This window comes from Girardinichthys multiradiatus, chromosome 20, assembly GCF_021462225.1.
Source record: "Girardinichthys multiradiatus isolate DD_20200921_A chromosome 20, DD_fGirMul_XY1, whole genome shotgun sequence".
NCBI classification, from domain to species: Eukaryota; Metazoa; Chordata; class Actinopteri; order Cyprinodontiformes; family Goodeidae; genus Girardinichthys; species Girardinichthys multiradiatus.
In genome coordinates, this window is record NC_061812.1 from 7,762,632 (window position 1) to 7,782,360 (window position 19,729).

Below are 19,729 nucleotides of genomic sequence, written 5' to 3' on the forward strand. Positions count from 1 at the left end.
TGGAAAATGTGGGGGATTTGTGCACTTAGTATTTGTGAGGTTTTATGGTGTTTGGGTGTGTAGGTTTAAAAAATATAAAATATTTATAAAAAGTAAGGGGGAATATGTATATATTTGATAAAATGTATGTTTGAGTTGGAAGTTGTGAGATGTTAAATTCCATGTAGAGAATGGTTTTGTCCTTTTATCAGCTGTGCCTATTTAAGGCTGCAATTGTGTCTTGTTAAGAGGCTTTATGCTGTTAGGCTTGATGGTGTGCGCCTGAATAAATCCACTGCTACTTCCACCTTCCTCTGCCGTCACTATTATTTCTCACTGGTAATCAAGCCGCAAAGGCCTCTGGTTGACATCAGGCTTAATAAAAAAAAATGAAACACTGGGTTATAAAAGTTTTAACACGTATGGGAGCAGTACTGTAACTATGGGGAGGCTTGCTCATATCTCCAGTGAGGACTTAGTTACATTGTGAGAGAAGATTGCACTTTGTGTTTTGTCTATAAAACTAGTGCCCAGCTCCCCAAGGCCTCATCCTGAGAACTTGTCTGAATGTACGGGTTTAATTATCTAAAATTCTTGAGAAAATAGTTGCTAATTAAATGTGTGAGCATTTACACAGCAATGACCTGTTTGAAGAGTTTCATTCAGGCTTCAGAGCTCATCATAGCACTGAAACAGCTCTACTGAAAGTCACTAATGATATTCTTATGGCCTCAGATAATGGACTTGTGTCTGTACTTGTCTTGTTAGATCTCAGTGCTGCATTTGTTACAGTCAATCATAATATTCTCTTAGAAAGGCTGGAATGTGCTGTAGGGATCAGGGGAACAGCACTAGGCTGGTTTAAATCTTATTTGTCTGACAGATTCCAGTTTGTTCATGCAAATGATAAATCATCTTTAAACTCCAAGGTTAATTGTGGAGTACCACAGGGTTCAGTACTTGGGCCAATTCTCTTTACTATATATATGCTTCCAATAGGTAAAATTATCAGGCAGTGTTGGGATTATGAATCTGAGAATATTATTTAATATTAATATTGTAATATTTTATCAAATAATATTTCGGTCTGTTAAGGGTTGTCCTGTGAATACCAGCCCAGTAAGGCGATGGTATTAGGACAAAATAGAAAGGTGTGAGACGAGCTCTGACATTAATGAACAGCATAAACTCTGTTCACACATGGAATGAATTCACACAATTTCTTAAAATACAAGAATTTATTAACAAAAATAAGTCAACTCAAAGTCAAACATATTTCAATCAACAAACTCTTTACTATGCTAAAACAATCCAACTAAACTACCAAGCAAAATTAAAGAATAGGGAAGACTAATGGACTATGTACAATATAAACAAGTTGATGAGAGATTATTGAAAACCATGACCAAAAGAGTGATGCAACATTACCATGCAGTGTTTATGTTTGAGAACCAAGGATTATCTTGAAGAATCTGGAAATAAAGTTAAGTTAGTCTTGGAACCAACTTAGGAAATAATCAGCAAACGTTGCTTCTGCAGGCCTCAGAGAGAAAGTAAGCAATGCTTGCACCTTAATTTCCCCGTTCATGAATGAAAATACCGGATACACATACAGTATTTCATTCGTACTTAACTTTGCATATGATCGATGATCGTATGACACCCGTGCATCCAGTTAAAGAGTTTATGTCTGTTTGCCAGCAAAGAGACATCAGCGCGCTGCCTCTCCGATCCCGGTCCCGCAAAGAGGAACAGGTGAAGAGGTCGGGTTGTTGGAGAGGGGGTACTCTTATTCAGACAGTGGCATCATGGGAAGTCTGCTGCTACCCCCTTTTTCTCAATTGCTGGAAGTCAGTTAAATGCAATTTATTTTGAAACTTCCAGAAAAGTCCGTACCAGAGTTTTAATGTTGTTTTCATGGCTGGGTCCCAACAGCAGCATAGAATACATTTTCACTGTTATGCTGATTATACTCAGCTTTACTTATCCATGAATCCTGATGAGCCCAACCAGTTAGATAGACTACAAGCATGTCTTGAAGACATAAAAACTTGGATGACTTTAAATGTTCTGCTTCTAAATTCAGACAAGACAGAAGTTGTGGTGTTTTGACTGGAGTCTTTAAAAAAGAAACTGCTTAGTCGATCACTTAACCTGGATGGCATTAAATTGACCTCCGATAATAAAGTAAAAAACCTTGGTGTTATTTTTGACCAGGACATGTCATTTAAATCCCATATTAAACAGGTTTCTAGGGTTTCCTTCTATCATCTCCGCAACATTGCCAAAATTAGAAATATCCTGCCCAGGAGTGACGCTGAAAAAGTACTCCATGCATTTGTTACTTTAAGGCTGGATTATTGTAATTCTTTACTATCAGGATGTCCAAAAAATGCAGTTAAAAGCCTTCAGCTGATTCAAAATGCTGCAGCAAGAGTTCTGATGAAAATTAAAAAGAGAGATCATATTTCCCCTACTTTAGCTTCCCTTCATTGGCTCCCTGTTAAATCCAAAATAGAATTAAAAATTCTCCTCCTCACATATAAAGCCCTTAATGATCTAGCTCCATCATACATCAGAGATCTGTTCCATATGTTCCTAACAGAGCACTTTGTTCTTAAACTGCAGGTTTACTGGTGGTTCCTAGAGTCTCTAGAAGTAGAATGGGAGGCAGATCCTTTAGTAATCAGGCTCCTCTCCTGTGGAACCAGCTCCCAGCTTTAGTCCGTGAGGCAGACACCCTGTCTACTTTTAAGGCTAGGCTTAAAACTTTCCTTTTTGATAATACTTATAGTTAGAGTGGCTTAGGTTATCCTGAGCTAACTTCCTTATTTTTTACCTGCATCTTCTTCCCTCCCTGTTGGATGGAGTAAGGGGGAGTCAGGTTTAGCCTCAGTTAAGGTTGAGGCGCAAACACAGACTCCATTTCTGCTACCTGTATGACCCCCTCTCTTTTCCAATGGTTATGGTCAATCTGACAGAGAAAGGTATCCCAATCGTTGTGGTTTTTAGTATAACAATGGCCATCAGTGGGCTCTAGATGGACAAACTGTCTACTTTTAAGGCTAGGCTTAAAACTTTCCTTTTTGATACAGCCTACAGTTAGAGTGGCTTAGGTTATCCTGAGCTATCTCTGTAGTTATGCTGCTATAGGCTTAGGCTGCTGGAGTACATAATGACCACTTTCCCCCTCTTCGCTACATTCTCACACTACTCTCTAATTCTGCATTATTTGCTGTTATTTCAGCTTTTAACTTTATATTCTCTCTCTTTTTTCTTCCTAGAAGCTACACCTGGCCTGGCTCTGTGTCTACCTGTGACACCTTTCTGGAGAGGAGCATCGTCCAAGCTTCTGCTGGCAACAACTTAATGCTCACCCTATACCAATGATCCACATGGCCCTATCTTTTAGTGTTTAACCCTTTCTCTCCCCTAGACATGGCAATTGACTGAGCTTTTTCTGTGACTAACTCTATGTGGTCTCTTTCAGACTCTAACCTTGAAAACTGGCTCTGAGTTTATCTGTTCATTCTTCCAAGGTGAATTGACTAAAGGAGCTACATCCATTAACATTTACTTTTCCTTCCCATAGAAAGGACTCCTAGATCAGTGCCTCTTTGTTCTGTTTGTGTCTCTGCTCTGTTCTTTCTAACACTCAGTCGATCGTACTGAGCCTGGTTCTGCTGGAGGTTTCTTCCTGTTAAAAGGGAGTTCTTCCTCTCCACTGTTGCTACATGCATGCTCAATACGAGGGATTGCTGCAAAGTCAACGCCAGTGACTGTCCACTGTCTCTACATGCTCATCCGGGAGGAGGGAATGCTGCAAGTCACTGACTGGATGCAATCTGCTGGGTTTCCTTAGATAGAAAAACCTTTTATCCAATTTCAATAAATAACTGAATCTGACTGCACTGTTCAATGGTTAGGATTAATTGGAATGTATGTACCTGACTTTTGTGAAGTGCCTTGAGACAACATGTGTTGTGAATTGGTACTATATAAATAAACTGAATTGAATTGAATTCCCCTAAATTAGTCAAAAGATTAATTCTCCTTTACTGGATATTTTAATGAAGATTCATGTAATTAGAGAAAGGAGATCACCCCATGAAGGACAACGGCCCACCACAAGCCAAAGAACTGTAAGCTAATCACTGGAGAGTGATTGAAGAGGTGGGTGAAGAACACTGTTTTTATAATAGGCATAATAATCCCTTGGGCAGTACGTTTGCTTTAAATAAGATCATGGATGAGAAGATGTCTTATCTACCTCAAGTCTCCCAAATTGAAGATGTACAGAAGATGGGACTTTTTGCATGTTTGTTCTCTGTCTTCATCATTGTTATGTTATGTTGGTTTATTCTTTCCATGTTTTTTTATCAAAGCTTATCAGGTCTGACAGAGCTGTCTCCACATCAGAATAACTCAGACAGGTAACCATAAAGGTAACCCTAAGAATGCCACAGTGGCAGCAAGGATTGACCTCTGTGACCTGGTACCCCGCAGAGGTTATGACAGTTGGTTCAGAATGCAGATGTGTACATTTGTGTACGGGAATTCAAATCCAAAAGATTCTTTCAACCCAAACTCTTACTATATTCCACAGGGCCTGCAGCAACACATCAGTTTGATTAGAGACAAGTCCACCCAGCGAGCTGACACCACTAGATATAATCCCCTGGTAATAACTGTCAGAGAAATGTGGAAGAGTCCCTAGCCTACTGTTAATCATGCAGAACTTAATGAACTTGTTTTGGTTTTAGGAGCTGATGTCTCTGTAAGAGACCCACTGGGATTGTTTCGAATTCAGTTTGTGGATCAACCTAAACCCCCTGATGAAGTTCTAGATATTACTGGTGTTAGCACTTCTCCTAGCCCTGGTTAGAATGGAAAACATTCACGCTAAAAGCAATAACATGACAGTCTATTGCCTGTTCATCAGCCAGACCACAACTTTTCACTACTCCTGCTCTCCCACGTGGTGTTCCAGATGAGTATAAGTTAGCCAATCCTATTGTCAATGGGTTGGAATCAATATTTCTTTGTATTACTCCTAACAAAAACGTTGATCGCATTAAAGCAAACATCACCAGAGATGTAATGGTTGGCATAACTGACCAATTATCCTCCAGTTCTCTTAGGTCTTGGCCAATCAGAATGGCTTCAGACATGTCGTTGGCTGAAAAGGGAGGTGTTTGTGCCATGTTTGGTCCTTTATGTTGTACTTTTATTCCACATAACAGGTCCTGATGGTTCAGTAACCAGAGCTCTGGATGGATTATGCACCCTGGCTCCCTGGTACCCTGACTCTGGTGCTGATTCTTTGTCTGATTGGTTTACTGCTACCTTTGGTAAATGGAAGGTTTTTATTATTGCAGGTATGACTTCTTTTGTCACCTTCGCAGGTAACCTCATTTGCTGTGGCCTGCCTGCGTACTCTAATTAATAGATTGATTACCTCTAGGCCATATCAGATGACCCTCCTCACACGTGAAGGGGAACCCTTGGATTGCTCTGATGAGTCTCATGATTATGTTTTTTTTATAAGTTTTATTAATGGTCAATTTCCATCTGTTCACACAATCTTCTTAATTCTAATGATGTAGATATGTACCGAAAACACAAAGGGTACATGATAACTCATGATTTCATTTTGCTAGTATTTTGTTTTTCTTCATTTAATTTTTTGAGTGTTTGAATTCTTTATATTATTTATGTATTCGTTTTATCTAATCATTCCTTAAAAGGTTGTTGATTGAAGAGATGTTTTTGTTTCCATTAAAATGACAAATTGTTTCCAACAAAGAGGATGACAGTAATAATAGATTTGTTGTAGTGTTTAGTTTTGTGATAATGTTTCATTATTCATTTTACATTATTTAGTCAATTTTTATTACTACTTATTTCATATAATCAATTTTTGATTCATTTTTATTATTCATTTTATTACTAATCAATTCACATTTTGAAATTCATTTTCTTGTACTTTCCTTCATTGTCATTCAGTAAAGATTTTCTTGGGAGTTAGATAACATATGAAACTTGTCAAAGAGGGTGGACTGTTATGGAAATTTTTAGTGCCTTGCTTGATTTGCTCCTTGATACTCTACAGGAACTGACAAAAGTATTAGAACCCCTCAGGTGTTGTTTCATTCTTCTCTTATTTAGTCTTAGAGTAATGGTTTCTCAGCCTTCTGCTTGCAGCTGTGTGAGATAATTTGTATGCCACACTGTTAAGATTATATCTAGGACAACAGGTCTCATGAGAGTCACCTTGAAAACTGTTGTAGCTTATAAGGAGAACTTTTGCTTTGTCTGGTCAGAACGATTTGGCAGCACTATTGAGCGCATCTCCGATGCTGTAAAAAATCCTTCTCTCTTGCAAGATTATAATTAAGCTGATTCTGAGTGACAATCATCGGTCTCTGACTTGGTGAAAACAAATTTTCTACAACATGACACTGTTTGGGATTTATTCAAAATTGAAGGCATACTGAACCAGCATGGCTACCACAGCATCTTGCAGCGGCATGCTATTCCATCCGGTTTGCGATTAGTTGGACCATCAACAGGACAATGACCCTAAACACACCTCCAGGCTGTGTAAGGGCTATTTGACCAAGAAGGAGAGTGATGGGGTGCTGCACCAGATGACCTGGCCTCCACAGTCACCGGACCTGAACCCAATCGAGATGGTTTGGGGTGCGCTGGACCGCAGAGTGAAGGCAAAAGGGCCAACAAGTGCTAAGCATCTCTGGGAACTCCTTCAAGACTGTTGGAAAACCATTCCAGGTGACGACCTCTTGAAGCTCATCAACAGAATGCCAAGAGTGTGCGGAGCAGTAATCAAAGCAAAAGGTGGCTAATTAAGGTGGCTGTTAATTCATAGTTTTGATGCCTTCAGTGTGAAGCTGCAATATTCATAGTTATGAAAATAAAGAAAACTCTTTGAATGAGAAGGTGTGTCCAAACCTTTGGTGTGTACTGTATATTACAACAAACTTTAAAAGCCTTTCAGTCTGAACACAGCTTAGTAATTCAAAAATGATTAACATTTAATCTATTTCCTTGGAAACAAAATGAATGAACTGAAAACATTTTGCTAGAAACCTTATAGGGCAAGGCACTAGTTGGTAATGCTAAAGAGGCACAGATGGATATTGTCATCTGTTCATTGGAAACCCACCACTTGATAAACACAGGACAATTAATTTCTTCTGTAAGATAAAATATGATATAGGCTGTGGTCTATAGTCTTAATTGTTTCCCTTGCTGCAAAGGTCTGATCTTATTTCCCTTTGAAAGCTCTATGTCTACAATATGTCACATGTTACATGGTGGTGCTTGAATATTGTGTGCCTGCTTTCATGTAACTCAACTCTTGAAATGATTTCGGTTGTTAAACTTTAAAATCCAGGATTTATCTGCACTCACCCCTTGTTTTGTTCTCTCTTTGCATTATAACTTAAGCCATACTTTTCGTACCAAATGTAGAGATGTGACATTTAAGCTCGAGAACCCATAACTCACAGTCTTAACAAAAGGTGTCCTAACCAATGTACAGTGAGTACAGACTGTGTGGTTTAGTGTATTTTTTAAGATTTTAGGATTAGTTGAGTACAGTTAATCTGACCTTAGAAGGACCCAGGACTGAGGGTAACATATCAGCTAAGGTTTAAAATATGATGAAATCTTAATAGCAGATTTGAGTAGTATTAGGCATTCCAATTGGTTTACGCATGAGTCACACTCACAAACATGCACACATTTACACACCTATACACACTGATTGGCAAGTACTTAGGGACTAAATGTCTTCCCAGGGACCCCCCAGGCTCAATCTGTGGCAGAAAAAAGAAGCTGGAATCTACATACAACTTTCCAATTGCAAGACAAATACTCTTCTCACCCTCTGACAATTCTGCTCCACTGTGTCCAGTTGGTTCTGCATCTTACTGGTAAAACTGACTTGTAAAACCAGGGGCATGAGATCCTCCTTCACTATAACATCACGTTCGGTTTCAGCAAAGGAAGAACCATCAGGGCCCTCTAGGACTTCTTTGATGACCTTATAAATAAATAAAAAAATGATTTTCAAAGGACCAAATAACACAAAAAATATATTGCATTTTATAATTGAACTGTCAATATTATTTATTTTATTTTTCAAAGAAATAAAACTGGAACAAATGAGTTGGAGTTCATTTCCAGTTTTATATAAAAAGGAACTAGTTTTCATCCTTTAAGAATTTATCACTCAGCAGCTAATTAGACAATGGGACTCTATCAGCTTTGTGAGCCTTCAGTAAAAAGCCTTGCAATAATTCTATGATCAGTGCCATGAATGACTGTAAACACTAATCAGCCATATTGTTGGGTAGGCTTTTTAATCATAATGTGACAGAGGTACAATAATGAGCTCTGCCCGCTGAAGAGACATCCACTCCCAGCTGAGTCAGTTTGCTTTTCATTGCAGAGTTAGCTGATTTCAGGCTGTTAGCTGCCATGTTCGGAGATGTTAGCTACAGTAAGAGGAAGCTGTAGCTCTCCTTCTTTCTTAACTGCTCACATCATTACCTTGTAATGCAAAGCTGGATCGTATTTTTGGAAGACAACCCACCATGAAACTATATTTGGTGTCTTAAATGACAGGTTTGGGATAACTTTGCAGCCACAGATGTACCTTTCAATGATAGGCTCAACATAAGTTAATAAACTTTGATTCTTGGATTACAAGCCATTTTGTTTGGATGAATTCGGAGCAGGGGGCACATCTTTTTTTCTGTTTTAAAAACCTATTTAGGTCAATTAAATGCCATCAAAAGTAGTAATTTTCTACTGTTTGGTAGTTAATGAGAGCAGCCTGTTTACATGGTCTGTGATAAAACGACTGCACCATGCTGCGCAAAGTACTCTCTCCTCTGAATTATAAAGATCTAAACATCTAAAGTTAGGCCCAAAATTATTTATACCACCTGCATATTTTGGTTTAAAGTAATCTTTTAATTTTACCAAGATGTCAGTGTTGGAATTCTGTAACCTAATAAGGATTTTGCTGCTAATTATTTAGATTTTTATGCATGCTATTTTTAAATAAAATATAAAAAAACTGATCATTTATTTTGGATCAAATTTAATACACATTTTACTTTTTTTCCTATCTTTTGAGAGATTTCTTTATCATTTCCTATCAGAAACAAACTTCTTGGTTATAATTGATTAACTAAACTGTATTGCACAATCCTGTACACTGTTAACTTTACCACCATAACTCCACTTAGACTTGCAGAGAAAAGTCTCATGCTTGGCTGGAACACTACCACTTGTCTCTAGATGCTGAACATCCTGACTAAGAAACCACTGCTAGTTTGCATTGGAAAAATTAATCTTCAACTTTATCCCTATGGCTTTTCAAACTGTTGTCACCTTGGTAACACTCTCAATAGGAATATAAGATCATCATTAAATTTTTCAAAAATCAGTATTATGGGACTAGGAATCCTCACAGCATTCTCTAGAGCTGATGTGGAGAATTTGTTGAGATGCTGCACTCCAGCGTGGCACTCCAGATTCAATATGGCAGAAAATAAGTCCTGTATGTAATAGTGAGGGGAGCTGAGAGGGCCACTGGAGTGTCCCTGTCCTTCACCCATGATCTGATTTGGAGCTGTTGCTGGAACATTGCCTTGTATATTATTGAAAACTCATCATTGTCTCCACAAACCTTTGAAACCGTTGCCATCAGGCAAACGTTTCCCAACATCAAAAGCAGCACTACTTGACTGATACACAACTTTCTGAATCCAGCTGTGTAAACAGGTGGACTATCATTAAGATTATGCACCTAAACCTACTGCTTTTACTTTGTATCTGTTTGTATTTTTCCAAACTAAGTCACTCTAGATCCAGATGAACATTGTATTGTTTTGTTGAAAAATAAACTGTATGAAGAAATAACAAGAAATTTATTTGATTGATTATATTTGGTGATTTAATCAAAATATTCCCCTGGTATCGTGCTCAAGAACCCAGTTTCAGATGATTTGAGCTTTGTGACATGGTGCATTATCCTGCTGGAAGGAGCCATCTGAAAATGGTACACTGCAGTCATAAAGGAATGGACATGGTGAGCAACAATAGGCTATGGCATTTAAACAATGGTCAGTTAGTACTAAAGTCCAAAAGATGCCAAGAAAATAGCAATACCATTTCACCACCAGCAGCTGCCTGAACCATTGACAAATATCAATATAGATCCATGCATTCATGTTAACAGCCAATTCTTACCCTACCATGTGGATGTCACAGCTGATATCAAGACTCAAATGTTTTTACAGTGAGTTGTTATCCTGTTTTGGTGAGCCTCTGCTTTCTGTTCTTTGCTGAAGGGAGAGGCACCTGGCTCTCCTGCTACTGTGTTGTGCATTCATAGTTGTAAAGAGTGTAGATAACCATTTTTAAAATCTCCCACCAGTCCATCCATTCTCCTGACCTCTAAAACTAACAAGAGATTTTCAAACACACAACTGAGACTCACAGGATATTCCTTTTTTGGACCATTTTATGTGAACCCATAAGATGGTTGTGTAAAGATCTCACTACTCAGACTGGATTTGCCTGGCACCAACAACCATGCCATGTTCAAAGTCACTAAAATCCCCTTTTTTCTTCATCTTTATCATGTCTGGATTCCTAAGAGCAGTGAGTTGCTGCCATGTGATTGGCTGATTCTCGATTAGTGTCGCAATTGAACAGGTGTAACGTTTAACGTATCCAGTTAATGTAAACACATAGCTTTTACTGACTGGTTCTATTGTGTAGTCATACATATGTTCTGAGATAAATAACCTTGATTTTAATTCTCCATGGTTTGCATTCAAATCTTGTCTAAAGGTTTTAATAGTGAAATGCATGTTTTTATTTTAGTGTCACCTGCTAATTTGCTAAAATACCAAAGTCGTTTAATATCAAATTGGGTGAGTTTGAAAATGAAGAGACTGAATACATTTAATAATGAATTTATTTAGATGAATAAAATATTTACTACATACAATAACACAAGACAAGTATAATTACATTTGATATATACAACAAAAATACTCTTATACAGTAGGCATAGCTCATATACACACACACACACATAGTATGAGATCCTCCTTCACTATAGCATCACATAATATATATATATATATAGTTCAAAAACAAGGACTAGTATAAAGGAATCAGCATCTAAATGTCAGACATTTCAGGAGAACTGTCATGGTACATCCAGTTTGTAAATTACAATTGTTCTTTATTTCAGTCCTTAACAGGTTTACATATTAGTCTTAAATACGTCTGAGGTATTTGTCTGTCTGTCTGTCTGTCTGTCTGTCTGTCTGTCTATCTGTCTATCTGTCTATCTGTCTATCTATCTATCTATCTATCTATCTATCTATCTATCTATCTATCTATCTATCTATCTATCTATCTATCTATCTATCTATCTATCTATCTATCTATCTATCTATCTATCTATCTATCTATCTATCTATCTATCTATCTATCTATCTATCTATCTATCTATCTATCTATCTATCTATCTATCTATCTATCTATCTATCTATCTATCTATCTATCTATCTATCTATCTATCTATCTTTTTTCTGTTTCTGTTTTTATGTACATAGCAGCAATGCAGGGAGTCACTGGACTGTCAGGGGTAAAGTCTTTCTGTTGCTACCTCCAGAGGGGCCTACAAAGGTAAGAAAGGAAAAAGTTATTAATCAATCAGGCTAAAATAATATGACAAATCAAAATACATGTCTTCTCTAGATTGTCTTCTCAGTCGTACATGTATACCAAGTTTAATTTTTTTATACACATACTAATTGTAAAACCTTTTTACATTTACACTATATTTTGAAATTGCCATGAACTCACTTTTTACTAGCATACCAAATACTAGTATTTAACTAGAGTAATTAACGCAATTTCTAAACAGAAGCCAGTCACAGCCAGTGCGCTGTTGTTGTCAGCGCCTAGTGGCCAATACTGGTACTGCACACTGAAGCACACACCAGCAAACCGTAAAAATTAGGATTACCTCCATCTTTTACATATGCTGTCTAAAGTTTTTCTTAACAGCTAGTTTTAGATTAAGAACAGTTTGCTGTACCTCCACAGGGAACCTTATCTATTATTTTTACTTTCTTTTCTGTTCTGTTGAAAAGTTGAGACATTTAAAGTTTCAGGAATGTGGCTGGTCCTCCTCGGACATCTAGCCTTTATGCATGGCTCATTTCTCTGGTGTTTCATATATTACATAACATAGTAATTTCAATAAGCTGGTATACCACATTGAAATGTAAACTTCTGTCTTTTCACCTTATCTTCTGACAAAAGCCACAGGCAGTTCTCTGTTAGGAACCAATAGCCCAGAATGAATCACATTAACGGGCTCATTGTCTGTTGCCACAATCTCATAGTCTCTGACCAACTGCAAGAAAGAAACACATAAATGAATCAAGGCAGGAAATCTTTTTTAAAATAATCTCTGGCTGACTGGTTTAATGTTGTTGATGGTGATCGTACCCAACACATCGCTAGCTGCAGCTGCAGTTCTGCCAGCCGTCGACCAATGCACATTCTCTTCCCGATACCAAAAGGAACATGAGTGAAGGGATTGATGGTACTGTTCTCCCGCAGCCATCGCTCAGGTTTGAACTGCTTGCTATCATTAAAATATTCTTCATTGGAGCCCAGTGCATGAGTGTTAATCATTAACACTGTCTGTAATGGAAAACAATAAAAGTTATGGTTCAGCTACAGTTTTGTCACTATTTTTAAAAGTAAATCAATTATGTTGCTGGAAGCTGAGAGGAAGACTCATTGCTAAATGCCTTGTGCCATTACAGTGACCCTGTTCAGATATCATACAGTGTGTTAGCAGGACTTTGAGGCATGTTCCAAACATGTCAAATGTAAATTTTTATTAGAACACAATCTACTCATGTAAAGTGCATTAAGAAGTAGGCCACTCACTCCTTTGGGAATGGCATAATCTCCCAACACAGTGTCTTTGTCCAGGGTACGGCTTGTGAATGGAACAGATGGTGACAGCCTGTAGGAATTACAAAAAACAAACATTTGAACATGACTTATAGCATTTCACATATGTTTAAGCTGTTTAACATAAGCCAGACATACACAGGCCATGACAAGGTGGGGATAATCCAAGGCCATTTACATTCTCTGTGATATGTGTGCTTGGCTTAAATAACTTGTCTGACAACTAGCGACTGCATGAGAAGACAGGGGAAAGTGTATGGAACAAATATAAAAAAAGTGTGAATGTGACCAAAGGGTGAATTTAAGCTTGGTGGTCATGCCTCCATATGACTACCAAAAACTTACTCGAAGCTTGTTTTGAGGCAGTCATGTGTGTAAATTTCCCCCTCTTTTTGTCTGTGGTACTGGTGGAAATGGTTATGTCAGAAAGTGCGTTCACACCAAACGTGGATTCTGCAAATTTTTTGCATCATTTGTGAGCTTTTCCCCTCTTGACATTCCGCGTGAACTCCGCGTTGCCAAACGTCAACAAGCGGCAACGCTTCGCCGCGTCATCAAATAGGAGGAGCTTCCATCTGCTGCAAGGTGCTTTCAACTGAACATGGCGGACATAGATTTCACGGATAATCACGGTGTTTTACTTGTGGAGAGCCGAAAAACGCCGCAGATGTCGACCTCCCCGAGTTCACGTTATTCTTCGGGGACGGGAACAGTTCAGAGAGTACCACCACCTACTCCAGGAGCTGCGTTTGGATGATGGTCGATTTCAGCGGTATTTCCGTCTATCCAGGACCCAGTTCGAAGATCTGCTGCCCCGCGTTGGGAGATTAATCGGCTTCTGGGACACCAACTACCGGTGACCGCAGTGAAGCCAGCCTGAAGCCGGACACCAGACACTCAAGCTCCGCGGAGCCAGCGGCATCCAGCCCACGGCCGATCCGATTCAGACACCCAGATTTCGGCTAACTGCTCTCTGTTGCTCCCTCTTCTGACACGCGGTGGTTCACTAGGGACCGTCAATAAGTTTCCGAACCAATCGTGGAAAATCTGAGTGCCTGAATCGGATGTGAGCTAGATGCCGCTAACTCCGCGGAGCTTGAACATCCTACATCAAACTAACTTCACCGCGGTCTACCGGCGCTGTATCCCCGCTGCTGAACGCCTGTCCATCTGTCTAAAGTAAATAAATCTCAGCTCAGTAAAAAAAACTGCCGATTTTTAATGTCCACATCTCCTAAATATAAGATATTTGTGCCTAAACATAACCAGGCCAGGTCCTTTATGTACTTGTCTCGGTAAAAGTAATTAGTTGAATCATACAACTCTGGCTTGCCGCACACCGCCACTATGATCTGGTCCTCCATCACTGACAACCGCTTATTCTCCGCTGCAGTCCTTCACCCTACGTCACAGCCACATCCAGTCCCTGATTGGTTGACGCGAATTTAGAAAAAAGTTCATATTTTTCAACTCGTCCATCGCTCTCGCTCCGCTCTTGCGTCGCTCTGCGCGCTCTTCGCACCGCGTCCTTCGTCTCCTCCGCACCGCGCCGCGCCGCTCCTGAACGTGCCTCTACATAGGGATAACATGTAAATCGGCCGCTCCCATCGCAGAATCTGCGTTCGGTGTGAACGCACCATAAATGTGCAAGCCGTGACACTTTTAAAGGTAATCCTGTGTGGCAATCTAACCTCTGAACACCACGTTACCTGTGTAAAGTTGTTTAAGTGTTCGCCCCCCGCCCCCGCATATGATGGTGTTGTACTGTACCTCATAGACTCCTTCAAGCAGGCCTTGAGGTAGGGCATGCTCTTGATGTGCTCTCCACAGGGGTCTTGGTCTGAAGGCACCACCTCTCTGATCTCCTGCAGGAGCCTCTTTTGAGCAGCAGGACTACGTGACAGGTTAAAAATAACCCACAGCATGCTGTTGGCGGTCTGTAAACACAGCAAGAAAAATAAATTAAGAAGGGAAGCACAAAGCAGATGTCACTTGTTCTCAGAGCTATGCTCAGTGGGGTCCTGAAAGGAGCTGAGGAATGTTTGTGGTTCCTCAAAGGATTCACCCTATTTCCTGTATGCCTACTTATAAAAACAAAAAATAAAAAAGGCTAAATAATGGCCAATAGTGCTGCAAAACACATCTTAAAAAAAACTGTTTCCTTACGAAGATTAAAATTATCATTCAGTATGTATGATAAAATTGTAACCACTCAGGCTATTAGCTTAGCTTAGCACAATTAGCCATTAGCGTTGGCTTAGCACGATCCCACAAATGGAGGGTAAAAGGTAGATGAACAAAAGTTCAGAACATATTATTTTTAACTTAGCTATTTCTATACGTCTTTATTGCAATATTTTTCTTTGATTTGAATATGAATTATGGCTATGATAACCAGCTGCTTTGGAACCACTTACTTCAAAAGAAATTTAAAGATCGGCATTCTATTTAGTTGTTTTATGTAATATTACATCTTGAACAGTAAAACAAATACAAAATAGATTAGATTCATGTAAAAGTCTGCTTTATTTCGCATTTTTTATTCACTTTGGGTTAAATTTGGCAATTTTATTGCAAAGTTTAAAAGAAATGTTATCCAGTTTGGTTTTAAAATGTAAAAAAATCATTTCGGGGAAATCCTAACACATTCCTGTAAGAAAATAAACCCTCTGACAGTTTTAAGTAGCAGCATGTGTTGCATTAGAAATGTGCAGTTATGGAGACACTTTTTCAGGAACCAAATCTGTTCTACAGAACTGAAATGACAGAACAACCGGTACCACCAGTTCCATGCTTATTTTGAGCTTGTTTAGGTTTTCTAAAGAAAAATGTACTGAATATGGAATGGTGTGAACATGTATTAACAAAAGGAGTGACTCACTGTCTCAACTCCACCGATCTGCAGTTCGGTGATGGCTGCATATAACTCCTTTTTGGAAAGGCAGCTCTGCTGCAGGATGTCACCGATTAAATCATCCGGATCTCTGTTGGCATTCCCATTCAGCTTCTTGTCAATGTAGACTTTGGCTGAGGGAATACAAAACAATCAATGTGTGAAAACAAGGATTTGCATATCACTGTTTACACATAGTAGACATCATTTCAGCCCTATTATCAGTAATCGGTGACAAATTATCGCTGTTAAACTTTGTTGAAGTGGCGAATGGAGAAATTCAAAAATATTTGCTTAACAAAGACAACTTTCTTTGAAATAACAAAGATTAGTAGATAGTGGAGGTCTGTAAGTCTCACTGAAGTTTGGATGATTGCAAACAATACATTTTCATCTTGACATTTTTGATTATTTTCTGCTTAAAGGACATTTTATTTCCGAATCCTCAGTATGTTTTATGGTGGATTATTCCATGTGATAGGATACATTTGATCAAGGTCTAATGTTGTACTTGCACATGAAATTATATCCATATGATTTCATTTGTTAGACTGGAAAACACAGGTGATGGAACCACAGTATATTTTGTCCCTGCATGTGTCTAATGACAAATGTTTTTAAGGTGTATGAAGCATTACTCAAACAAAGCACCTCGACTAAAACCTGGCTCAGTCTAATTCTAATGCTCCTTCAAATATTTTTATCTTGTAAAATCTTTCTACCAAACTAAAAATACAATAATATATATTTTGTCACCATTTTAGAGACTGTAGTCAGCATCATCTACATCTACTCATTGAAGTCTTGTTGATAGAAGTATTTGTGATATTTCTTCACCTGGGGTCAAGCAGTTTTCTACAGTACCGAGCCATTATTTACCCAGAGTGCCAAGTCCACAACACACAAAGACGGCTAGTTCAAACCAAACTTCCTGCCCGCCCATTTTCTTATTTTCCCATCTATCATCTGACTGGAAGTGAACTCAGAATGGTTTACATGTCACGTAGAAATAGAGAAAAACTGTACCAAAGCTTTTTGAAATGAGAGAAATAGTTCCAGGCTGGGACTGTGCTTGTGGTATTTTTGCTGTAAAACACAAACTGCAGACTTGTGTTTGTACCTGTGCTGAAAATGCGGTCCCATGCCGCGGTGTGGTCCTGCCACGTTTTGGTGTTAAGGCACTTGTGGAGCTCCACCGGTGTGACCATCATCATACCAAATGTGCTCATCATCTACAGAGAACAGAAAAAGAGGGAGAAATGGGTCAGGCATGTAATTATTTTACCCTTACTCAAATCATCTGATTCAGTCATTTTTATGCTTCCTTTACTTATTTTTGAAGCCACTTAGAAGAGTCCCAAAAATCATCTCTTTACTGTAAATTATAAGATAGTTTTGGGGATCAAACTCTAAATAGATGCAAATAGTACAGAACTCCTCAAACACTGTTACTGCAGTCCACTCAACTGACATGCACCCAATGAACTGGGATGTTTCTCAACTCTCCAGGAGAAGGTCAGCTGAACAGCGTCTCACCAATAATCAAAAATATCATCTTCTAAACCTCACAGAGGCACTGTAATTAGAGAGGATTGATACTCACTGTTTTCACAGCTGTGATGAAGTTCATGGCTTCCTTGTTGACTTTTTCCTGCAGAAGACCAAATCTCTTGTTGTACAGGATGAGACAAATTGCTGAGGAACAAAAATGAGCAAAGATTTAGAATATTCACCAAATTTGGACACTGTTACTTTGAAATGAAGTCCATTTCTATTCCTGTTACATTTTATCCCAGAGTATAATGCCCGATTTGTTTAAAATCATAAAACAGCCAGAAAGCACTTTTATAGAATGACACAGTAACTTTTCCCTCTAACATTTTGAAGCCGACAGAGAGAAAATATTTCAGAATTATATAATTTTTTTCATCAATTTTTAGACAGAAAATGCAAAACATTTACTGTTCTATCGGCTTTTCACTTTTCGTGATTGTTTTTTTAACTTTCATGTTAGCAAAGTAAATTGTGCATTTTGGAGCAGAAAAAGATCACAGGTAGGACAAAATGTTTAATTTACATCATCTAATGTATCTGTTAGCCATACAATAACATACATTTAAATGCAGTATGAACAGTCCTAATGAGTGTTGCAACAAAAATAACTCGACTTACTCTCAAATGACCATTTATTCAGTTCGAAGTACAAGTCTTCGATCTTCCCATTCTTGCTTACTTTTCCAATCCTGTCAACGAAATCCACCAGCACCTGTTTTCAGAAAAACAAGCACATTAGTCACTGATCGTAGAAACTTTGACATAAACAAACTCCTGACCTGGTGTCACAGTCTCACCTGATTTATTTTGCCATCAAGCTTTACCACTTCTGTCGGCTTCATGAGTTTCAGCTGAAACGCGCTCCTGACTCTCTGCCAGTCTTTCCCCTCCCTGCAAATCAACAGCAGTGCGCTTTAGCGTGTGCGCGTCTGCTTGGAACTGCGCGCTGGGCAGGCGGGGATGATTTTAGGAAACAGATGGTGAATCTAGGATCTACTTACAGAATTAGGAGTCCGTACGCCTCTTCTCTTAGATCTCTGTATGCTTTCCAGGGTTTGATCTCCAGCCTCTGGGGGTAATTACTCTCCTTCCTGTAGAGCGCCTCCAACAAGCAAGGAGCGCCAATATGAACCGACTCAAAAGATCCCAGCTTCAACCTGAATATTTTCCCGAATTTCTTATGATAATCAATCTGAAAATAATGAATTAGTCATGAAGAAATATTAGAACCGTTTCATTAAGGATAAAATAGAAAAAAATAGAATGAAAAAAAACAAAAACATTTCAGTAATGTTATATAAAAGTACTTTACCAGGGCTTCATGTTGTCTGGCCAGCCCTCCTTTTCGCAGGAGCTCCACCAGACTGCCAACCAGGGGCCAGTTGGTGGGTCCCGGGATCGCGTCCAAACTATGCGCCCTAGAGGCAGCGTGTGGGCACGGTGCAGCCTCCACAGCATCTTTCTCCAGGACGCACACGGAGGATGTGGGCTTGAAGTGCTGCAGCCCCACAGATTTCTTCTTCAGCAGCTCAACAATCTGAGGAACTTTTTGGATCTGCGCCCTCATTCTGCCGCTCTGAATCTGTTGTTGATGTTAAATGGTCGCTTCTCGGTAGCAAGTTTTCTAAGAGCGAGTTCTTGTTTCTTAGAAGTGTTACACCTTGCAGGAATATATATACTGAGAGTGTTTATTCATGTCGGGCACCGAACCAATCAGGGATAGGTTCTCCATGGTGTGGTTGTCGAGCCCACCATTCATTTATGGATCCACGTTGAAGAAGATCGTATGACCTCAGATAGACCGTGGAAATGCCCTCACCCCTCCTTTCCTTGAAAACAAACAGCAGTGGAGGTGGGGCGGTTCGCTTGAACCGGGTCTCCCAGCGATTAACCGAAGCTCCGGCAAAGCAAATTTACTACTACCGCCTCACTTATGCGCCTGGCAACTATTTAACCTGCTGTAGATTGCATCTTAGCTTTGAGTCGATTTTAATTACTACTGATGGGCTTTTAGGTTTCTAGCTATATCTTCCAAATAAGTGTCATTTCTAGTAAAAGTAATAGAGGATTTGGCAATTGTGTTTTTATTTACGAAGTGCTTGGCGTAACGGAGCAAATCTATTGAATAAATTGATTAAATTATTTGTTGCATTTTATTTCGAAAATCCCACAAGATGACTGGGAAACGTGCGAGAGAATCATGCTCTCTTATCCACCCACGCACTTCTGCACGCATACTTCTGTCTTAGTGTG

At 39.0% G+C, this 19,729-nt stretch overlaps 1 protein-coding gene across 1 annotated transcript; it reads right to left on the minus strand.

Annotated features, from left to right (window-relative positions):
* Positions 1-11,625: 11,625 nt before the first annotated feature.
* LOC124856320 (1,25-dihydroxyvitamin D(3) 24-hydroxylase, mitochondrial) lies at positions 11,626-19,184 on the minus strand. Its single transcript, XM_047346656.1, has 12 exons — positions 18,789-19,184; positions 18,478-18,668; positions 18,274-18,367; positions 18,095-18,188; positions 17,526-17,617; positions 17,043-17,154; positions 15,911-16,056; positions 14,800-14,966; positions 13,003-13,081; positions 12,553-12,750; positions 12,346-12,457; positions 11,626-11,713 (listed from the first exon to the last, which is right to left on the minus strand). Exons 1-11 carry the CDS (start codon positions 19,041-19,043, stop codon positions 12,347-12,349), a joined length of 1,539 nt encoding a protein of 512 aa, XP_047202612.1. The 5' UTR covers positions 19,044-19,184; the 3' UTR covers positions 11,626-11,713; position 12,346.
* Between the last annotated feature and the right edge of the window lie 545 nt (positions 19,185-19,729).

What these genes read in the sequence shown, in the direction of transcription:
- LOC124856320 (XM_047346656.1), bottom strand. Translation starts at nt 19,043, where the DNA reads ATGAGGGCGCAGATCCAAAAAGTTCCTCAGATTGTTGAGCTGCTGAAG. An exon ending in GGACCGCATTTTCAGCACAG is followed by an intron (nt 16,057 to 17,042) that starts GTACAAACACAA and finishes GTATTCCCTCAG; the next exon opens with CCAAAGTCTACATTGACAAG. An exon ending in AGATCGGTGGAGTTGAGACA is followed by an intron (nt 14,967 to 15,910) that starts GTGAGTCACTCC and finishes CTGTGTTTACAG; the next exon opens with ACCGCCAACAGCATGCTGTG.